Genomic DNA, 20,539 nt, shown 5'->3' with positions numbered 1-20,539 from the left:
GTTTCGGTATTTTGATTCCTAAATGACCTTGTTATAAGATGAAATTGCAAATGCATTTCATTATATTGAAAAAGTTGAGACGGGTATTTATACACTGTGTCCGTAAAGTATGGAACAAATTTATTTTTAGCTAAACAGACCATTTTAAGAAATAATCCTGAAACACGTCGATTCTTGATTTTAATTTACCGTATTTTGAAATAATAATCTAATATACAGAGTGAAATAAATATACTTTCGAGTAATGACGTCACCGTCATTTTTTTTAAAAGGAACACCCCCATTTTGTCTCCATTTTCCGATTACTCTAGTTGAGCTGATTCCAAAAATGTATGGGTGTTCCATTTAAAAAAAAATGACGGTGACGTCATTACTCGAAAGTAATTCACCCTGTATATTAGATTATTATTTTGAAATACGGTAAATTGAAATAAAAAATCGACGTGTTTCAGGATTATTTCTGGTCTGTTTAGCTAAAAATGCATTTGTTCCATACTTTACGGACACAGTGTAGATACTTATACATATAATCCAAAAGCGTATCTATTTTTTCCCGAATGTCGAAATTTTTGAGATATTACTCTATTTTTTAACAAATACTTTGAGTTCTTTTGAGCGAATTTTTCACATTTCGGTAAAATATTCCTACTCTGAAAATGGTCTGAATGAATTCCAAGAATTGCTATTTCGGACTTTCATTCGATTATAAATAAGCATGAGGAATCATTTCATTCATTAGAATGGAATTTTAGTTTTCTAACATTTATTCTCAGTTTATTTCTGATCTTCATGTTGAATTTTTGTTTCATAAAATTTATTTCTAGATAAAAGGGTTCAGTAGAATATTTTCCAAGACCATTTTTTTTTGTCTTTTGTTAGTTATCAACGTTTTTTATATTATACCGGGTCTAACAGGATCATGGTACACCCCCCTTATCTCCGTTAGTTTTGAAAGTAATAGATTGAAATTTGGGATATCCCATATACATAATAAGCGACACTTTTTGATCTACAAATGATTTTTTTTCACTTCCTGTTTCGCCGGAAGTGATACCAACTTTCGATTTTTGAATGGAACACCTTATATATTATTACATTTTTGAAATCTGCATAATTTTCTTAATCCAATAATACCACATAAGTGACATTTCAAACGTCAGAATTTTTTTATAATTCAATTTTTAGTTTTCCATTTAAGTGTGCCATGATGGTTCCGATTTATTTCAATTGACCCATCTAATACTAGAAAAATCGAAAACCCTTCAAAAATACTAAATGGCGTTTTTTATGAATTAGTATTAATAAATGGTAACACGGTACCAATATGATTCAATTAAAAAAAATTGGGTTTTAAAAAACGATTACGATAAATTTTATTTGCTCATAAAAAACGCAATTTAGTATTTTTGACGGGATTTAGATTTTTCTAGTATTAGACGGGCCAATTGGAATAAATCGGAACCATCATAGCACACTTAAATGGAAAACTAAAAATTAAATTATAAAAAATTTTGACGTTTGAAATGTAACTTATGTGGTATCTTTGGATTCAGAAAATTATGTAGATTTCAAATCTAATAATATACAGGGTGTTCCAATTAAAAATCGAAGGTTGATATCACTTCCGGCGAAACAGGAAGTGAAAAAAAAATCATTTGTAGATCAAAAAGTGTGACTTATTATGTATATAGGATATCCCAAATTTCAATTCATTACCTTCAAAACTAACGGAGATAAGGGGGGTGTACCGTGATCCTGTTACACCAGGTATAATTGAATATTTGGAGCTCGTATGCTCCAGAAAACTTCACAAAAATTCTTATCTTGTGTAACTGAATAGATATTTTGCTACCTCTTCGTGGTGAGTTCTAGAATATCTGCAATGAAAGTTTATAAATGAAATGCTGTACTGTTTTACTTCATAGAATTTTCAGAATTATAACGAAATAATATTAATTAGTCTCTAATACACAGAATTTTTATAAACATTCTAGGATCCGTGAACAATGGGTTATCAATGGGTGTTAGGTTAGGGCAAACTATATTTTCCTTTTAACATTTCAATTTCGTACATTTTACCTAAAAACTGTTTATTTGAATATTTCATCTATTTTGAGCAACTTCCGGGTACAGCATGTCGACTTTTTAAATAATGGTCTTCCATTGTGGATTTATAATTTTGATTATTTTTTATATGACTTATGTGCTCTTTCCATCGTGTTAGAACATGATGCCAGATGCTAGAATAATTTTGGCGATACGTGTATGTTAAGTTGTAAGTTGAATAAATATTATCTTGAAAAATAAATATTGTTTTATTATTTCTAAAATGTAGAATTTTCTCGTGATCACCTTGTATCTAGTATCTAACACTTAGGATGTAAATACAGAATGTTGTAATAACTTGAGTTCATCAACTTGAGTAAAATCGCAAAAATCAGGTTAGAGATTTTTCCAAATCATGAAGATCCAGACATTGAATTTTCTAATCGATAGGATGAAACCATTGATGATACTCGTAAAAATTACAAATTTTTAAGAAGTCGTTACATGAAAGGAAGGGCTTCAACTGAAGTTTTGCTAAAGCAAGATGATATGTGAATCGATTCGATAAAATAGGTGATAGGTAGTAGATAAGTACCTCATCAAAAGCAAATTAGTAAATTTGTAGGTAAAAAAAACCTATATGGAGAAAACATATTTCCTGAAGCCATAACATGATTTATTGAGAGTTCCTCCTCAGAAAAGCCAAATAAGGTCAAATAATGTCCTTAGATCCATTTGCTCAGAGCTCAATAATTCTGAAAGCTATGGTGATGAGGTTTGAATGATTTAATGGTCAGCAATGAATCAAAGTATAGAAAGCAAAGAGCCATTGTAAAAATTTTAAACTTATATCCCCTCAAGTAACAATTGGTTCGACAGAAGAATAGAAAATAAAAAAATTGACTCACCTCTAAGTGTTTGTTGAAAATCACTAGAGCTCTTCTGTCTAGAAAACTTTTTCTTTTGATTATTTCGTTCAAATAACGATAGTAAATACCAAGTCCATTTATGCAGAACAAGTAGATTACATCTGATGAAATCCTTGATATCAATGTTGGTGATGATAGACCATAATAGGTAATGAAGACCAGAATCAAAATGTGAATGATCGTGGTCAGTAATCCAAGAACCACAGTAAATGCAAGATCCGAAATGAAAAAGAATACGTAACAACTAATCACAATATGCGTCGTGTAAGCTGGCCTTAGTTGAACGTTTAAATCACTAACAAAATAATAGAGAGGCACCACTAAATTCACTGCGTTCAGTAGAACAAATAGTATGATGGTTATTATCTTCAACGTCCTTTTTCTTAATGTAACATAACCAGAACCGTCGGTGACAAAGAACATTTTCACGGAAAAACAAATCATTAATCCATATATTGATAGCTCTAAAACATTTGAAGATGGATCCTTTGAAGTGAACACGATCACTATAAAATGAGATCCGAAAATAGCCACTTGAACCAACATCAAGAGGGCGAAGAATGCTTGGTGTAGCCTCTGTATGTACATTTCGAAAAGTCTTTGTAGAACCTCTGATTTAAACATTTTTTTTAGATGTGAAAGTACCCATTGCCGGTCATCTTCTATTTCATCGAATTCCATACCAATGGTCAGGTGCAATCTGTTCTTTATGTTGTGAATACTTTGCCTAGCGTTGATCACATTGACATCTTCGCAGTCTTCTCTGTCATCTTCAGGGTTATCTCTCAGGAAAGACATGATGTTATGATGCTTATAGTATTTTCATTCAAGTTTACATCAGCTCTGATTTACCATAGTATTGCTGAAAAAATATGAAAATCAAAATATACCTATGCTACCTATGCTACAGGAATGCCTCGATCCCGTAGAGAAGATGCAGAATAATATTTTGAGGATTATTCTGAAGAAAAAGTGTCTTCACCGACCAACTTACTTTACGAGGAAGCTAATGTTTTCACTATAGAAAGATTCATTTATATAGGTCGATACTCTGGACTAGAAAAAAAATTTGTTATAGACGGTTGTTTTCCCGGCCCAACAAGAAAAGCAAATCTTCTGAGGACACATTACCAAACTGCATTCTGAGCGATATTTCCCTGAACAGAGCACTCTAGGTAAAGGTGACAATATGATGTCTGTATTTTCGAATATCGAGCTGGGTGTAGTCTAAGACTTTAAGGTTCTACCGAATTATGACGAAGCCGTCCTCGAATTTCAATATGCGATTTCAATGCTGCGATTGAATTCGTTAATGGGCAAAATCCGGGACTTCGTAAATAAGACTATTGGAAATTTTACTCTCCTGATACTGAGGAGATGGAATTTTGTATTTCGACGAAGATTGAAAATTTCAACTTATGCAAAATTTGAAGGTGATCGCGTAACCAGAATTAGGCAAAACTCAGGAAGAATATGGGAAGAAAAATACTAAATATTTCATTGAAAACTAAATAATTGTGTATATATAGAATAATTAAAACCACAAAAATTTAAACAGAATATATTATAAAACATGATATATTCTATATAATATTTTATTCCAAATACCTATTATACAGTTCTCCGATATGTAAGCCTGTAGGCCCATAAATAAACAAGAGCCCTCTTGACGCCAAGTCTCTGAACAGATCACTCTTAATATCTGTAATTTTCGAATTTCGAGAATACTCTCAAACGATTAGGTTTGTCTGACTGATTCGACTTTTTCCATCCGTCTGTAAAGACTACAACTCTCGAACTGGTTGACAATTTTGGCCGTCACAATTGCAATGAAAGTCAGGTCATCTATGGTTGGTCCACTTTTTTTTTATTATTTCGTTCAAATAACAATAGTAAATACCAAGCCCATTTATGCAGAACAAGTTGATAACATCTGATAAAATCCGTGATATCAATGTTGTCCATGAAAGGTCGTAATAGCTAATAAAGACGATAACTATCGAACGGAATTTTGCAATTTTGGCTTCCACACTAAAATTGAAAGAATGTGTTCAATGTGTCCCATATACTGCCCAGTTTCGTTGTTTAATACCCCTTATTTTGCATATATTTTATTGCAAAAAATTATGTGATAATAATGAAATTATCTTCTGTGAATATCCAGCCTAGAATTCCCCATTCCAATGAACGAGCGCTCAAATGAACTTGACTCCACATTTTTTTATATTTTATAATCATAAGCCTTAACCCTATGTATGTGTGGATTGTTATCAAAAATATAAAAACCGTGACGGAAATCCCAACAACTCTCAAACTCGGCTTACCTACAATAATAAAATGTGCTAATTATCTACACCTGAATTTGAAATCTAATTAGTTATAAAAAAATAATTTGATAATTGGTTTGTTGATTATGGAAAATCAAGTTCTACTCACTAAAAAAAATACAATCGGATTATATTAGACTTAGATTAATATATGCGATATTAAGAATTCTTCTGGAGTATAGGTTCTGAGAGATCTTATATCAGCATAGAAACTGTGTAGAGCATATAATATATACTTATTTATAATATATCTATAAAATAATATCGTGTCCTCAGAAATACAATAATTAGGGAATGAACTCCTAAATGCATGTCTAAGCTCTAACTATCAATCTAACAGAAAAAAAAATTTCGCCGGAGTCTGACAATTTCAATGTAGACATGATAGAATGATCGTGAGCTAAGTTTTACGTTAGAAAGGCGAAAGTCCGTGGCTTACCACAAATTCTTTTTTTAACAGACGATATCTCACGTAGATTCTCATATCTCAAAAATATTTCATTATATAGGTAACACCAGTTTCTTTCAAATTTTTAGAAGCATTACAATAATTCAAGACATTTCAGTTTACTCACATGAATTGTTATAATTGATACATTCAACAGATCAACTTAGAACTGAATATATCAATGCATCTGGTACTATATTTTAAATCGAATTCATTTCGATATAATTGACACTTTTTCAGAATTTTAAATTCGAAAAATCATTTAACATCGAATAAATGATTGATTTTAAGATTTCATTCATTTTCTGATGTACAATGAAATCCCATTATCTCTTATCTCATATCGTTGAGTATCTCTAGAACTTGTAAATGTCATGCGTCATCTTCAAAACTTATATATGTATACCGATTGATTTTTTTCAATATTAGATTTCAATTCATAGTTTTTTCCCTTTTTTATTTCCATCTAAAATTCAAGTTGTGCCTTTTGTAAGTTTTTCCTTAGAAGTTTTATGGGTTCTTTGCAGTAAACTACTCCAACATTGGTTTTATTTTTCGATGTAATTAGGGTGAATTTTGAAATGACCACACGCTCTAGAGTGCCATTTATAAATAAATAAATAACGTCTGGCCATCATGACATCAAGAGCGAAGTCTAGCAAGCTATTCAACTCAACTCCACAATGATGTACGAAGCCAGACTAATAATTTTAATGAAAACTGGAATTATTACATTTTCTTTTCATTACTCATTTGATAGGAGCCATCTCTTCGAAAATACCGAGAGTTTAAAAATTTCAAATGTAACTCTGGGGCGTACATGCGATAGAAACCTTTTTTGATATTATTGACTTTGAATATATCAAAAACATTGAAAAATCATAATTCGCTTTAAAAATATAAACATGTTAAAATTTTTTTCCTTGGAAAAAATTATTAAATTCTTTCAATCGAATCAGAGACAGTTTTGAAAGAGCTTTGAAAACGATGTATATTGTAGTGTCATTCTGATTATTAAATTTGACAGCACGATATGAGAAAAGATGGAAATTAAAGAATAATTATGTGAATAGATGTTTTTCTTCTAAACCCAAGATATTAACATATCTCATAAAGAACACCCGGTATAAATAAATTTTTCTGAATTTAACGATTCATTTCGTTTTGGATTTTCGACCCTAAGTGAGCCACACTGATTATTTGGAGAATGGATGTGGAAAATTAATAGCTACCTTGTTCACCTGTTTCACAAGTCATTTTATGGTTCCGAATTCAGTAATTTACTAGTTTCTTCAAGTGCCGTTTTTTTAATGCGAATAAATTTATTTATTCTGCTCTCCTTCGCGCTGTTATTTGCTTTTTTTCTCAATGTATTTCAATTATTTTGTTTATCAAATGTTTGAAATGTACTATGATTGAATTTTTTCTTTACTCAAGGAATGAGGGAAAATTGTGTAGCACACGAGTCTGATTTAGGCTTTGCAGTTTTATTTTTTTGAGATTGAAATGTATTGTAGATAAAATTTTTATTGTCATATTTTTGTTATAAATTCCATATACAAAATGATGATAAATACCAAAAAAAAAAAAAAAAATATATATATATATATATATATATATATATATATATATAAATCCTGGTGCTGATAGACGTCCAGTATAAATCTAGGCTTACAACGTCCATCAGAAATAGTCGGCTTTTTGTAAATTTCATCAGGTATATAATGAAGTGTGCCCCTGTGGGTTCAGTAACCGTACTCAGTTTTTCTCATACACCAATTTTTTTTTCAGTTATTTCAGTGCTATCTCATACCCTTTCATCCTCTTTCAATTTGACGACCGAAAGTATATAATGCGTACATCCTGTGTATCTTAGACGTCCCACAGTGTTGCCTTTTAGCGTCTGCACAAGTTCTATTGACTCGGATACGTATATGCACCCAACTGTATTTAATGAGTTCATTTGACGACCAAACGTTTTATTTGTATTACGCATTCGGAGAGATGCCTGCTTCGTTATTCTGATCCTTCATCAATATTGGGGGGGGGGGGTTTTGTTGTAACGTTATACGATTTTATATGCAGGATATTTTTCTCTAAAAATGAAAACGAAATGCAGTATACATGGACGGTGCCGAGATTTTCACATCGAATTATAACGAATTCAGTTCTGAATGGTAGAAAATAATTATTGTAATTGATTAACAGGTTATGTCATATTTACTCGGAAAGTTCCTAATTGTCATATTCCAAAAAATGAGGTTTCAGTTATGAATAATCATGTATTGTAAACATTTTATGAAATGATCATTATATTTCTGTCAGTTTGCTTTATTGATGAGTGATGAGATAACCGCCTATGAAGAACCAAGTTTTCAAAATATGAAAATGCATAAAAAAAGCTTTTCCGTGTGAAACTTCCTCAAAATTGAAGTTTCTTCCCCTCTAAAATTCTATTGATATTGGTATCTACTTAAAATACCTCTTTTTTATATCAGTTCATCGAATTTTTTAGTTTTTGAGGAAATGGGAATATATTTCATCTAATTTTTCACATTTTTTCATTCTCGAAACCTTCGAAACCTCCATATTTTCATCAAGGATTCATGATTTACAAATTTCGGATCATTATTTATTATGAATATTCTCATTCTTTGTGATGAATTAATAGGAATAACATAAGTCAATCGTAATTCAATGACAACTAGACTTAGAGAGAAAGAATTAATGAGATGACTTCACCTATCGAGTAACCTCGATTTCAGTCTTCTTCCCTCTCAATTTCCACTTCCTTTGCTCAAGTCAGTTAAGAAAATATTAAGAATAATCATAACAGATAGATTTTATGGTCCATCGCAGGAATTTCTTTCATTTTCAGCTTATAATCAGTAGACTTCATTGAATTCTCACTTGAGAATCATGGAAATTAGGAATATGCTTTCAAACTTGTTCATATGTTCATATTGACCAGCCTAGCTCTCGGATGAACACTTTGCCTTCTTCAGAGCACAAAAATGAACATTGAAATATTACAGGCTGTAACAATGAAGAGGTTAATATGAACATCAAGCTCATTGACTGACAACCCGATACCTCCAGGGTGATTCGCAAAGACCGTTCGTTAGAATATTTCAGAGAAAGACTAAAGATAAACTCTTTTATTTAAGCTCTGTTATAAGAGATAAATACTTGGAAATAATTTCAGATTCGTTCGACTTTCGGTTTAACTGGAATTGATACTAACTTTCATTGATCATTTTATCATTGATAATCAGATTACCCATTGAATTCTACATTGTTTTAATTTTATTTATATATTGTTCTCAGAAAAGTTGTGTGAAATCTGAAAAAACCCCCAAAATTCCAATGTTATCAATTTGCAGATTTTTGCATAAAAATTCCTAATTTTCTAGTTTCTATCAGAAGACATACCAATGCTTCTCCTACGTTGATTGAAAATTCTATTGAACATGCAGATTGTTTCTATTTTAATGTCAGAGTCAGACAACCAAAAATTTTTTTCAAATGAGAACCCATTTTTTTTATTGGTCAGCTAAAACCTATGTTGAGAACTAGTGTGTAAGAGTTATACATAATACTACTAATTTGAAATGCTTATTCTCTAAAATATAGGGTAGAATATTATGGTGCTTCTCGTTTGTATTATCGAAGTTTCATCCATTTTTCAGAAGTATGGTAAAGAAAAACAAGAATTCAATCAATAGTTTCATATATCTAATCTTATGTTCCATATGACCACCGTTTTTTTTTTTGCTTTAAGGGATGACATTTTGATTTAGGAAGGATTGAAAAATGTAAAGTGATCACAGAATATGAAATTGTGTTTCAAATAACAAATAGCATATTCCGTTACTAAAAATGACATCAATTTCAAATCAGGAAATATTCAAAAGACAAAGTTGAATATTTCATTAGCATGGTCTTCATCAAAATGTATCAACTGATTTTAGATAAATTGGATTTTTCAATGAGAAAATTTATGTTCATCTTCATCGAACATATTCAGTAGGAAATTATTGAACAAATACAATAAGTGTCTCACCATCAACTGTCTAATTTTTTTTGTCCAATGACATATGACTTGTTTTCGAAGTATAAGCCAGATACAAGGGTTGAACATCATTCTTGAGAAATATTGAATTGAGTGGAGTCAGTTATGTGCAACCTTTCAAGAAATATCAGATTCAGGTCAAATCTCAGTATTTTTGTGTACTCAATACGGAAAGGGTGAGGATTTTTGAAAACAAAATCGAAATGAAAAAAAAGCTACAAAGTTTATGATTTGTTTTTGTTTGGCAATTTGAATTTCATATTTTTTTCTGAGATTTTCTTTGAAGAAATTTTTCTAACATGGAACACGATTTTTTTTTAATGTCTTCAGCACAAAATTTTTCTGTTATATTCCTCACGATTTTACTTTCTTTCTTACCCAACAGGAACATGTACACAGAATCATTAAATATCAAACGGTTTCTCCATCGAAGCCATGCGAATAACTCCTTACAAATCCTAACTTACTTTTTGAAGCAAGGCTGATTAGGTTAATAGGGCCAAGACTTTGAAAAAATTTGTCATAAAATACCAGATGTTGATATGAAATAATCACAAAAGAATGCTGTAATTTCATGTAGGTATATGAAATCGACGATCCCCTATTAATGCATAATTTTTCTACAATTATAACCAAGGTGAACCCTTCACAGAAATATTCAAAGAATAACAACATACCTAAACATAAATGTCTTGAACTTGAACGATTTTGTCAGATTTGTCAATAACTTGACGAAATTTTAATTTCTTCATTTAGGGATTTTTTTTTATATCAAATCAAAATGGAGTTGACCGAAAAACCTCTAGGTACTTGAATAATAATATTCAGGAAAATAGGATTACACAGTCAAATTTATATATATATACAAATCATCTATCTGAACCTCAACTTGCATAAAAATAATCGTTGAAATTCTGTTGCACTCTCAAATTCTGTGAATTACTTACCGATTCTTGGTAATGAAAATAACTATGGAGGATTTTTTTCTCATTGCCAAGCAACGCTAAGTTATTCACAGCTGTGAATAACTTAGCGTTGCTTGGCAATGAGAAAAAAATCCTCCATAGTTATTTTCATTACCAAGAATCGGTAAGTAATTCACAGAATTTGAGAGTGCAACAGAATTTCAACGATTATTTTTATGCAAGTTGAGGTTCAGATAGATGATTTGTATATATATATAGCAAAGGCGTAACGAGAAGTGGTTATTGGGGACATAACCTCACCATTGATTAGAAGAAATAAAAAAATTCTAAGTAACAATACAAAAAAAAAAACAAAAATTTTTTAAAAAAGAAAGAAAGAAAGATTTTGCTTTTCCAAAGTGGGGTTACCCCTCCCATGAGTCAACTCTAGTTACGCCATTGATCTATAGTGAAATAATTCAGAAGGAAGAATTGCCCTAAGTACTAAAAATAAATACCTATATATCATAATATATATTATTCGATACAATGCAAAACCATTCGATGTTGATATGATATAATCCCCATTTTTATTCCCCATCTATCAATAGTTAATCTTCTGGAACGAGTATTTTCCTAATCTGTTTTTTGGAAAAATAACACTTATTTTCATTCGACTCATATTGTTTATTATTCGGCAGTGTGAATAAATTAATCTTGGGGTGGAAAAACGATTGCTTTATATTGAATAATAATTATTCTCGAAGAAAAATTCGGATAGGTATATCAAATGTAATTCAAAAGAAGAATAATATGCCTGGTCAGCTCTAGAATCCCCAATATCCTGACTGAGGAAAAAGAAGAAGAAAAAATGAAACCTCGTCTATTCGTGAACCTTTATTCAAGAAAAAACTATTGAAATTGATACAATTTTTCAATTTTAACCCTTACATTTAAGGGTATATACATTCTGTATGAAAACCTTAATTTTAAGCCAGTCCTTGTTCTTCAATAATTCATTATTCTGGCTTATGAGTTTTTCACACTCGATTCTTTTGGGTGGTACTTTATTTCGGATATTGGTTTGGAAAAATTCTTTAACAACCTTCTTCTGTTCCTCTGTCCACGGCGTTCTTTGAATTTTGTTGTTTTTTCTCTTATTCTTTCTTTTCAGAACCTCATCCTTCTGGTTTTCGTTCTCAGATTCTTCTCTTCTTTCAATGTTAATCTGCCTACTACTCCTTTCAAGTGTTTCGTAGTCCATATTAATATCATCATTCACATCGCTTGGAATGGCATCTTCATCTGGTTCTTGTTCATCTTCTAGGTTCTGTTCCAAATCAACTTCGATTTCATCAAGATATTTCCCTTTGAAAGAAGCAGATGTACCTGAAAATATTTCATGACATGCTATATAATTCTTGTATGAATTTAGCTCTGAAGTTTATTAATCTGGGCTAATGCGTCTAGATTTAACAAAATGAATGAATGAATTCCATTGAATCGGTTTTTAATCATCCGAATGAAATTTTTTCAATGCGAAAATGTTTGAGTATTTCAAATTCATAAACCAAATTAACTGATTTGAAGGATGATAATCTTTCGAAAATCTGGCAAAATTGTAGACACTATACTAGATACAGAACTTCAGAGCAAAATCGAAAAGAGGACAGAATCTGAGTCTGACATATCTCGCTTAGTAAAAGAATTCAATAAACAATCTCAGATATGACTATTTTGTTTCGAAATTGGGTTACTACTCGTTTACCTCACCTGGTTTCAGAATGAAAATAGTTTATTCGCGCTCTTTTAGTGCTTTTTTTTGGGAATTGAAGATAAACGGTACACACAACATACAACAAAAAATCCATGAAATTTTTTTTAAATTCAAATTGCTCTGAAAAGCTCTCATTATTTTCATTCTGATAGCAAATACATTAATTCACCACCAACAATATTAATCATCATTATTTTACAAATATGCTTATGCATGCATGGTAGGTATAGATCAATTCTTTCTTTATCATCATTTCTTCTTCAATCATGTTGCCATGTGAGAAGTACTGTATTATATAATACTATTTTTGGGATAAAATAATAAAATTCCACGTAGAGATTGTTTCGTAAGTGATTTCTGAACTGCAATGATAAGATAATTGACCAATTTAGTATTGGCTTACTAATAGTTGCAATAATATTTTCAATGAGTTATGTGTTTCAAATACATTACCTTGTTCCATGAGGAGCAAAATTTTCACAATTTTAGATGATTGGTAAACGTCATCAGGCAATCTATAAGAATTCTTATGGGTTCCAGGAGTGTGTCCCATAAATGTTGATAATTGCTCCAAGTCCGAATCCGTCATGCTGAATATCTGTGATAGGGTGGCTAGGTGCTTCCTTAGTCTCGTAAGTGCATCGTGTCTTTCTGCCCCACAGGCTTTTGCATATTTCGCCAGAACCTTATAACCCACGATATGTGAATCGCTGTCAGGAAGGGCGAATAAAAATCTGTTTTCCTCTCTGACATATTTGTGTCTTATTTCATTCATCATTGAGATGTCTTTCTGAACTTCTGTGCTGAATAGGACAGGAACGCCGCGATTTCTCTTTCCTCTTATAACAATTCTCTTGAATCGATTCATTAAAATTTTTTCCGTAGGTGAAATAGCATCGGAAAATTCTTCATAATTTTGTCTTTTGGATGATTGATTATATAAATCGATTAATAGTCTCTGTAATTCTCCTGGCCTCTTTCTATTAAGTAATAACACCCTACAATAGACAGTTTCAGTTAAAACTTTGTATGCCGATTTGTTTTCATTTTCACTACTTAATTTTTGTTTGGCTTTATCAGCTTCAGTAGTCAGGTAATTTTTCATCAGTTTCAAGTCTTTGGCTAAGGGTATGATGGTTATTTTATTCCATCTTTTTATGTGCAGATTATTCGATGCAACGGTTGAGATATCATACCTCCAGTTGGCTTCAATGAGCTGTGCGAAAGTTTTTATTGCCGATTCAGCGTTTGCTGCAGATACCGTTGCATAAATATGTTTTCTTTTTAGAGCGAATACTATTGCCAAGTCACAACATTGCTTTAATGAAGTTGCTATGTTCATGGCGAATGTTGGCGACAGAAAACATTCTGTAGACTTATCATACTTAGCACAAAGTTTGGTAGCTGTTACAACTGTGTCATAATATTTAGGTTGGAGCATATTCATCATTGTGTTGATTGATTTATCGAGTTTCTTGGCTTCGATTAATAATCGGGAGAGTTCCCTCATTTTTCTTGAAGTCACATTTATGAAATGCTTCTCTCGGTGAACCCTCAAATAACGTGACCCAAAAGCACAAATAAGTGCATCTTGTTGGGCAACTATAGACACTTTATCAGGCCTCATTCTAGGAAATACTTTGTCACGTGAATCAGGATCTGTTTTATGATTTTTGAAGTATAATGCTGAAGTGGAGCTTATGTTATTCTCCAAGTGAGGATTTTCTGTGCACCTCTTCTTGTGTCGCCACAATTGCTTACGAGAGTAAAATCCGAGACAGTAAAGGCAAGGCAAATATTCACTGGTATCTCCACCTGGTGGTTTTTTCATCGGCTTGGAACATACCTCGGAATTTCTCAAATAATTTCCTTTTTTTCTTAGGCTCGTTATTAGATTTTTTCTTTCCTTACTCTTCACAGGCTTCGCAAGTAATCGCTGCACCTCTATCTCAGCTGAGTGACATCTTGCAATGTGTCTACTAAAATTAAGAACCTCAGTCTCACAAAAGTAGCAATTGTCCCTCTCAGGTGCCTTCTTTTTATTTTTTTTTTTCTGTTTCATATTTTTTTCTTCTTCCACAATTTCCAAGTCCTTTGCTTCAGAGGTCGTGTCGAAATTAAGTATTTCAACTGGTATATCTGAATCCTGGAAGAAGTACCAATGAGATAAGGTGTGTCAATTTGAAAAAGTACCACCGTCAATATCTCGATCCCCATGCAAAAACAGAAAAAACGCATAAAGAGATAAAGTTTAGTTCGTAGGGATTTTTCCAATCAATTTGTATCAGCCCTGCAAAAGTGAAGACATCAAACCTTAAAATCTTAAATGAAAAGGTGGTTACGTGTCACCTTGTTTCAACCGTAATTATAATGCCTTCTTACAAAAACGAAACACTGGCCCTTCCTTGTCAGAACTTCCGAAAAATAAAAACGGTAGCATACCTAGTTAGGATAGCAAAAGTTGCAATTACTATAAAAGATTTTGAAAATGTTGTTCATTATTTTGTAGACAAAAATTCGAACCTTAGGTTTTGAAAAACTTGAATTCCTCGGCTTGCAGTGCCTTTTCTTACATTGAATTCATTTACATCTCTGGGATGTGTTTTATACCCAACCACCTTCAAATGTCTCCGGAAAAAGAATTCTAAGGGTGGTAAAAATGGGGAGTGTAGTGAACATTCTACCAATCCAATTTGCTCAAAATTCCATTTTTTTTTTCGGAATTACTAACCATAAACGGAATCACCTTTGAAATAAAGTGACATTTGAAGCCCTTCCTATTCAAGATTTTAGCTATTGCATGCTCACAGGGTTGATACAACTGAAATCTACCGTATAAAATGTTTCCCATGAAATCCTAACCTAGTTCTTTTTGCATTTTTTCTGATTTTTCATCATGGCCGAGATATTAAAAGTGGCACTTTATTAAATGGACACACTGTATATAACTTTTATTCATTTTGTGGAAACTCAGAAAGTTTTAATGATGAAAAATTTGGGAGATTCTAATGAAGTAAAGGAAAACTGGAATTGGGGGCATTCCACGTGAACGAGTCAGAAAAAAAGGAATGTTCTGAAATTTATCAATATTTGGTTCAATTCTAGTTGTTAAAAAAAATTATGAGAAGTCCTGTGCAGAAAATTTTGAGCAATCGTTCATTGTACTATTGCCACAAAATTTTGTATGAGGCTGATGATTGGTGTTAAATATATGACTGTGAAATTTCAGCATGATCGAATTCACAATTTTATGATTATCTGAAAAATCGATAATTTAAAAAAATTTAATTCTATGGTTCTGATCATGCAATCCCTCTGATATTTTGCATGTGCCAATTGATTTTAGTTGTTAAAAAAATTGAATTTTTTTTCGATATTTCAATTGAATTTTCTATGGTTCTGGTAAAGCGATTGCCACATAATTTCGTATGAAGCTTGAAATGGATATGGTACAAATGACCTCAAAATTTCAATTTGATGGGTTCAGTATTGTCTAAGATATTGAGGGAACAAAATTTTACTTTACCACTTTTATGGAACACCCTGATTATTTTGGTCGTTAACGAACTCAACCGCGGTACTTAAAATTTCCAGTCTCTAGGACATTTCCTTTGACAGTAATCGTGTAAACGGACGGCCCTACGGGCGAAATTGAATTTGACTACGGATTCTTCATCAGTGAATCGAACCTTGTTGTTTGAGATGAGACCATTATCGGTTCGAAAATCGAAAATTACAGACATTTAGGCAAAACGATTATAGTACTCGTTTAAATAGAACGAGCACTCAAAAAGCGAAAACACAATATTTTTTTCTCTGAGTTGTCCATTTTGGGTATTGAGCTTTTGGAAAAGATCGTTCTTTATTCTATACAAAACCGCAAATGAACATTTCAAATCAATTTTTCGAAAATTTGATCAATATTTTTTTCTTTGTTGTATTTTGAAATCAGCTTTAAGTAATCTTGTAAGCTCGAAATACCACACAGGTTTTTTTCAAAAGCTCCCCACTCCACCGACTGTTAGAAAGTTTGGTTTTCGTATAGTCCGTTGTTTTCGTTCTTGAAAACCTCTTGGCGTTCATTGATCCCTCGGAAAAAATATTTACCCCATTTTACCAGTATGGCAGTATGGAAGTTTACATAATACAACTAGCACTTTTCGAGTGAGGAGTGCTAGTTGAATCATACTCAAAATATTTATATGTGCATATGAGAGAATAAAAATTACCATAATGAAAAAAAAATGTAACATGCTACAGAGAATGCTTCACTAACCTGGGAATTGCAATTATCCTCATTCGAGATCTGAAACATGAAAGCAGTCGTATGAAGTTGCAAAATCTCAAAAAATATTCATATACCTCAAAACTGGACGGAACGTAGTCAACGTCTAAATCCGAAAAGGATAAAGAATAAGACAAGTTTTCTTGGACTCCAGCATCATCTGCCTCATTTTCATTCTCTGGGATTTTTTCAACAAATTCCATCTAGAAAATCGAAGACTTTCAGTTCACATATAAAATCGATAGATCAATATAAAATGATCAATACAAAATTGATCGATTAATTTTTCTAGAGGATATGACAATATTGATACACTGTCACATTGAACTGAGTTCTGATTCTCGATTTAGTTCCATTTTCGAATAATGAATTGCAATTTTCTAAGAAGCTTACCTCTTTTGGTACTTCAAAGTCAGAGTTTTTGAAAGATTCTTTAGGGTCAACATTACAAAACTTTCTCCATGAATTGTTTTTCAATTCTTCATTCATTTTTTGGTCTGCTTCTCGTTCTCCTAAAGAAGTGCGAAGCCAAAATGAAAAAAAAGTTCCGAAAAAGAAAAATATGATGTGAAAATTATCCTTTCATTCTTTAGTAATTAGACATTCTCATTCCATTTTTATTTAGAAAATGAAAGACAATGCAAGCCGGCTAGACTAACAACTTCGTTTAGCCATTATTTGGTCATTTCTCCAAATTCAAAATAGTTTAGGAAATGAAAATTTATCGAAAGTGATCATATTACTTTGCGAATAATTTTTCCATGTATAGTGTTTCCGAATACCACTCGAGATAAAATCTCAGCAGGTGAAATTTCTCGATTGTTATATTTCAAAATTTCGATAAAACGTCTTCCGCGAAATTGCTAAGCAATATTTATTGCCTATTTCCATATTAAAATCGAGAAACTTTGGGTATAGACTATAGAATTTGGTCTCTGTTGGTATTACATAATATTACTCTCCTATTATATGTTATTATTATATGTTTTCCGAAATTATAATAAAATAGCTACTTACCCAATGCGCTCGATAAAATTTTTCGTGCTCTGGTTAGGTGGCGGTTCATCTTGCACTTTCATACCTACACTCTCACAACAACACTGAAACGATATCATAGGAACTCCTCAATTCCAGATCTTTTCCCGCTAAAATTTCGCATTTTTCCGGTTTAGTCCGATCCAAATTAATAGGAATCATCGTAAGAATTCAAATGATGCATTGCCGTATTTGTTTCTTTCAAATGTTCTAGTTAGGGTTTGTTGTTCAATGTTCTAATATAAGAACAGTTTCTGTTTTGAATCATGTTTCCGTTTTCGAATATTTCTCAGAGAAATTCATCAACATAAATTAATTCATAATAACATTTTGTTATATATGGACGTCCAAAAAGCGACCCATGAAAATACACCCTAATGAAATGGACGTCGAAAAAGCTGACTCTGTACGGAGTATATACAGTAGTCGGACCTGTTGATACACTCATTCAAGAGCTGGTAAATTCCAATCAAATTAATAAGAGGGTTGTGAAAGAACAAAAAAGAATGTGGGGATGCATACTTTCTAAAATATTGAAATATTCATAAATGATAAGATTTTTCTGGATGAAAAAATAGTATCTTATGTCAGTATATACTGCTTACATCAAATTCCATTCGATAAAATTCAGCATGCAGAGTTTTTTAATTCGTTCGGAAGATGTAAATCCAAAGTTATCAGAAAAAGCCGTACATGTATATATTTGACTATTAGGAATAGTGTGATAAGATATGTGTATAGTTACGCTAGTAACGGAATATCATAAAAAAAATAAAAACATACGAATAAGTCAAAAGAATGTTTTCCCCAATTCTGATTAATCAAAATAAATTAATATATAGATCTATACAAGTGCCTCTATAGATTCTCTGTAGTTTTGTTAAAAAACCCTAAATCTCTCATTTGGTTGCAATTATTGAATTGATGTATGTCGTCAAATTGAAATTGAATTGGAAATTTATTCATATTGGTCCCTATATTTTCGCCTAATGTTATTCCAAGAATTAGTTGTATCACATTTTTTTTTCGTGAAGATGTATAAGCAATAGAATTTAATATATTGTGTTATAATTCATGACCGATCGGAGCATTAATGTATATCAATTCCAATGTGGGTTGAGAATGATGAGATACTAATTCTGAGACAACGTTTTTTTCGAACTAACCATTGAAGTTGATGAACTTTGAAATTTCAACGAGGAAAATATTATATGTAAAAATTCCGTGTTACGGTGATAATTTACGAACTTTTCCGAAACGACTCGACCAATTTTTATGAAAATGTAGTTTGTAGGTATGAAAATAGTCCGCGAGGTATACAGGGTGGAAGGAGCGACTTCAAAACTTTCAGCGTAGAATTAAGATTCAAAAAGGAAAGATGAATTCAGTAGAATCAAATCAATAGCCCTCAGGGTATTCAAATTGGATTTATCTTTTTCCCAATATAGACAAACGCGCAAAAGCTTCTGATTTCAGGTCAGTGCTTCTTTATTTTTTTTAAATTATCGCCATCAATAGGTATGATTATTTCTATGTACTCCTCACACGTTAATTATATTGATGAATATGGATATTGCTTCAATAATATTGAACGTGTGAGGTAGCCTTCAGGAATAAAGGATATATTACTTTCGAAAATACATTCAATCTAGAGAATCAATGATTCGAGTTGTTTGTTTTTATCGACGGTCATTCCAATTTCTGTGATAGATTTTTCTACCACACCCTTATTATTTGTTATTTTCCATTTAATATCAATAATATTTAAAAAAAATAATTTATATAGCAGATCAACAATTTCCATAAAAAACAAAGATATCAATTAAACATCCCATAACGGTTGGTCGTTATGAAATTCACGAAGTTAGTTAATCTATATACTATCATCTCCTTTCTGTCTCTCACATCATCATCACTTCATCACACGGTGATATGTGGATAGACGATTTTCGTGAGTATTCATAAATGCAGCTCCAAGCACTTCATCGAGAAGCGACGCTACGCATGGAAAACAGTTTTTTTTAGATAACAAAGTATAACGGACGTCCCTTGATCGCACTGTATAAGAATTATTATGAGACTATGTTGCCAAACTTTATGTCGTCAAATGCTCTCAATATGAAACGGGGAAGATGTATATAACATATACGCGAGAGGTAGTAGTCAGCGCTACGGTCGTTCGTTGTTTGAACTGAAATATACGATTTTGTACACGATGAGAATACCTGACGTCATCGGCAAAAATTGACATACGCACTCAGGACGTGCCATGAAGTCATAATACATTGAGAATTGGGCAAAACAATTCGACGTCCGTATATCGGACGTCGGATTGCAAGAGGACGTCGAAATGATGGTAAAACGACAATGTATGGCTCTCCAAAGGCGGTTTAATGTATATATATATATATATCTATATATATATATATATATATATATATATATATAGCAGAAACAGGTAATCCTCAGTACAACCAGGATCGTACGAAAATTCCTGCAGGAATCGTAGCTGCCATTCTTGTCTTGACGACCAGTCCGACAAGTATGGGTAAAACCTGTTGCAAACAGTGATTATTAAAAAAAAAAAAAAAAAAAAAAAAAAAAAATATATATATATATACAATATATGTAGGTGAATAAAGGCGGAAACACAAAATACAAAAAAAAAAACAACCCAAACATAGATTGGATAAAGCTACTAAATGTATAGATAAA

General features: G+C 31.8%; 2 protein-coding genes across 3 annotated transcripts in view; both read right to left on the bottom strand.

The window, feature by feature from the left end:
* LOC123673189 (adenylate cyclase type 7-like) overlaps positions 1–6,051 on the bottom strand; it is a 28,011-nt gene extending 21,960 nt beyond the window's left edge. For both annotated transcript variants that reach the window (XM_045607646.1, XM_045607647.1), the window contains exons 1-2: positions 5,878–6,051; positions 2,955–3,837 (exon numbers count right to left, since the gene is read on the bottom strand). In XM_045607646.1, coding sequence (XP_045463602.1) covers positions 2,955–3,773 — 819 coding nt within the window. In that variant the 5' untranslated portion in view covers positions 3,774–3,837; positions 5,878–6,051. The remainder of the gene's footprint in view (positions 1–2,954; positions 3,838–5,877) is intronic.
* A 5,560-nt stretch (positions 6,052–11,611) lies between these two features.
* Positions 11,612–20,210, bottom strand: LOC123673542. Its single transcript, XM_045608095.1, has 5 exons — positions 17,183–20,210; positions 16,867–16,992; positions 16,781–16,810; positions 12,958–14,650; positions 11,612–12,116 (listed from the first exon to the last, which is right to left on the bottom strand). Exons 1-5 carry the CDS (start codon positions 17,276–17,278, stop codon positions 11,668–11,670), a joined length of 2,394 nt encoding a protein of 797 aa, XP_045464051.1. The 5' UTR covers positions 17,279–20,210; the 3' UTR covers positions 11,612–11,667.
* Between the last annotated feature and the right edge of the window lie 329 nt (positions 20,211–20,539).

This window comes from Harmonia axyridis, chromosome 2 (genome assembly GCF_914767665.1).
Source record: "Harmonia axyridis chromosome 2, icHarAxyr1.1, whole genome shotgun sequence".
Lineage (NCBI taxonomy): Eukaryota > Metazoa > Arthropoda > Insecta > Coleoptera > Coccinellidae > Harmonia > Harmonia axyridis.
Note: the sequence above shows the minus strand (reverse complement) of the source record. Positions and strands in the feature narration are given on the sequence as shown.

Bases quoted from the DNA above. Each gene is read 5' to 3' on its own strand.
- LOC123673542 (XM_045608095.1), bottom strand. From the start codon at position 17,278: ATGAATGAAGAATTGAAAAACAATTCATGGAGAAAGTTTTGTAATGTT. The intron at 16,811-16,866 runs GTATATGAATAT...TTCATGTTTCAG, and splicing joins ACGTTCCGTCCAGTTTTGAG to ATCTCGAATGAGGATAATTG. The intron at 14,651-16,780 runs GTTAGTGAAGCA...TACTTCTTCCAG, and splicing joins AGGATAATTGCAATTCCCAG to GATTCAGATATACCAGTTGA.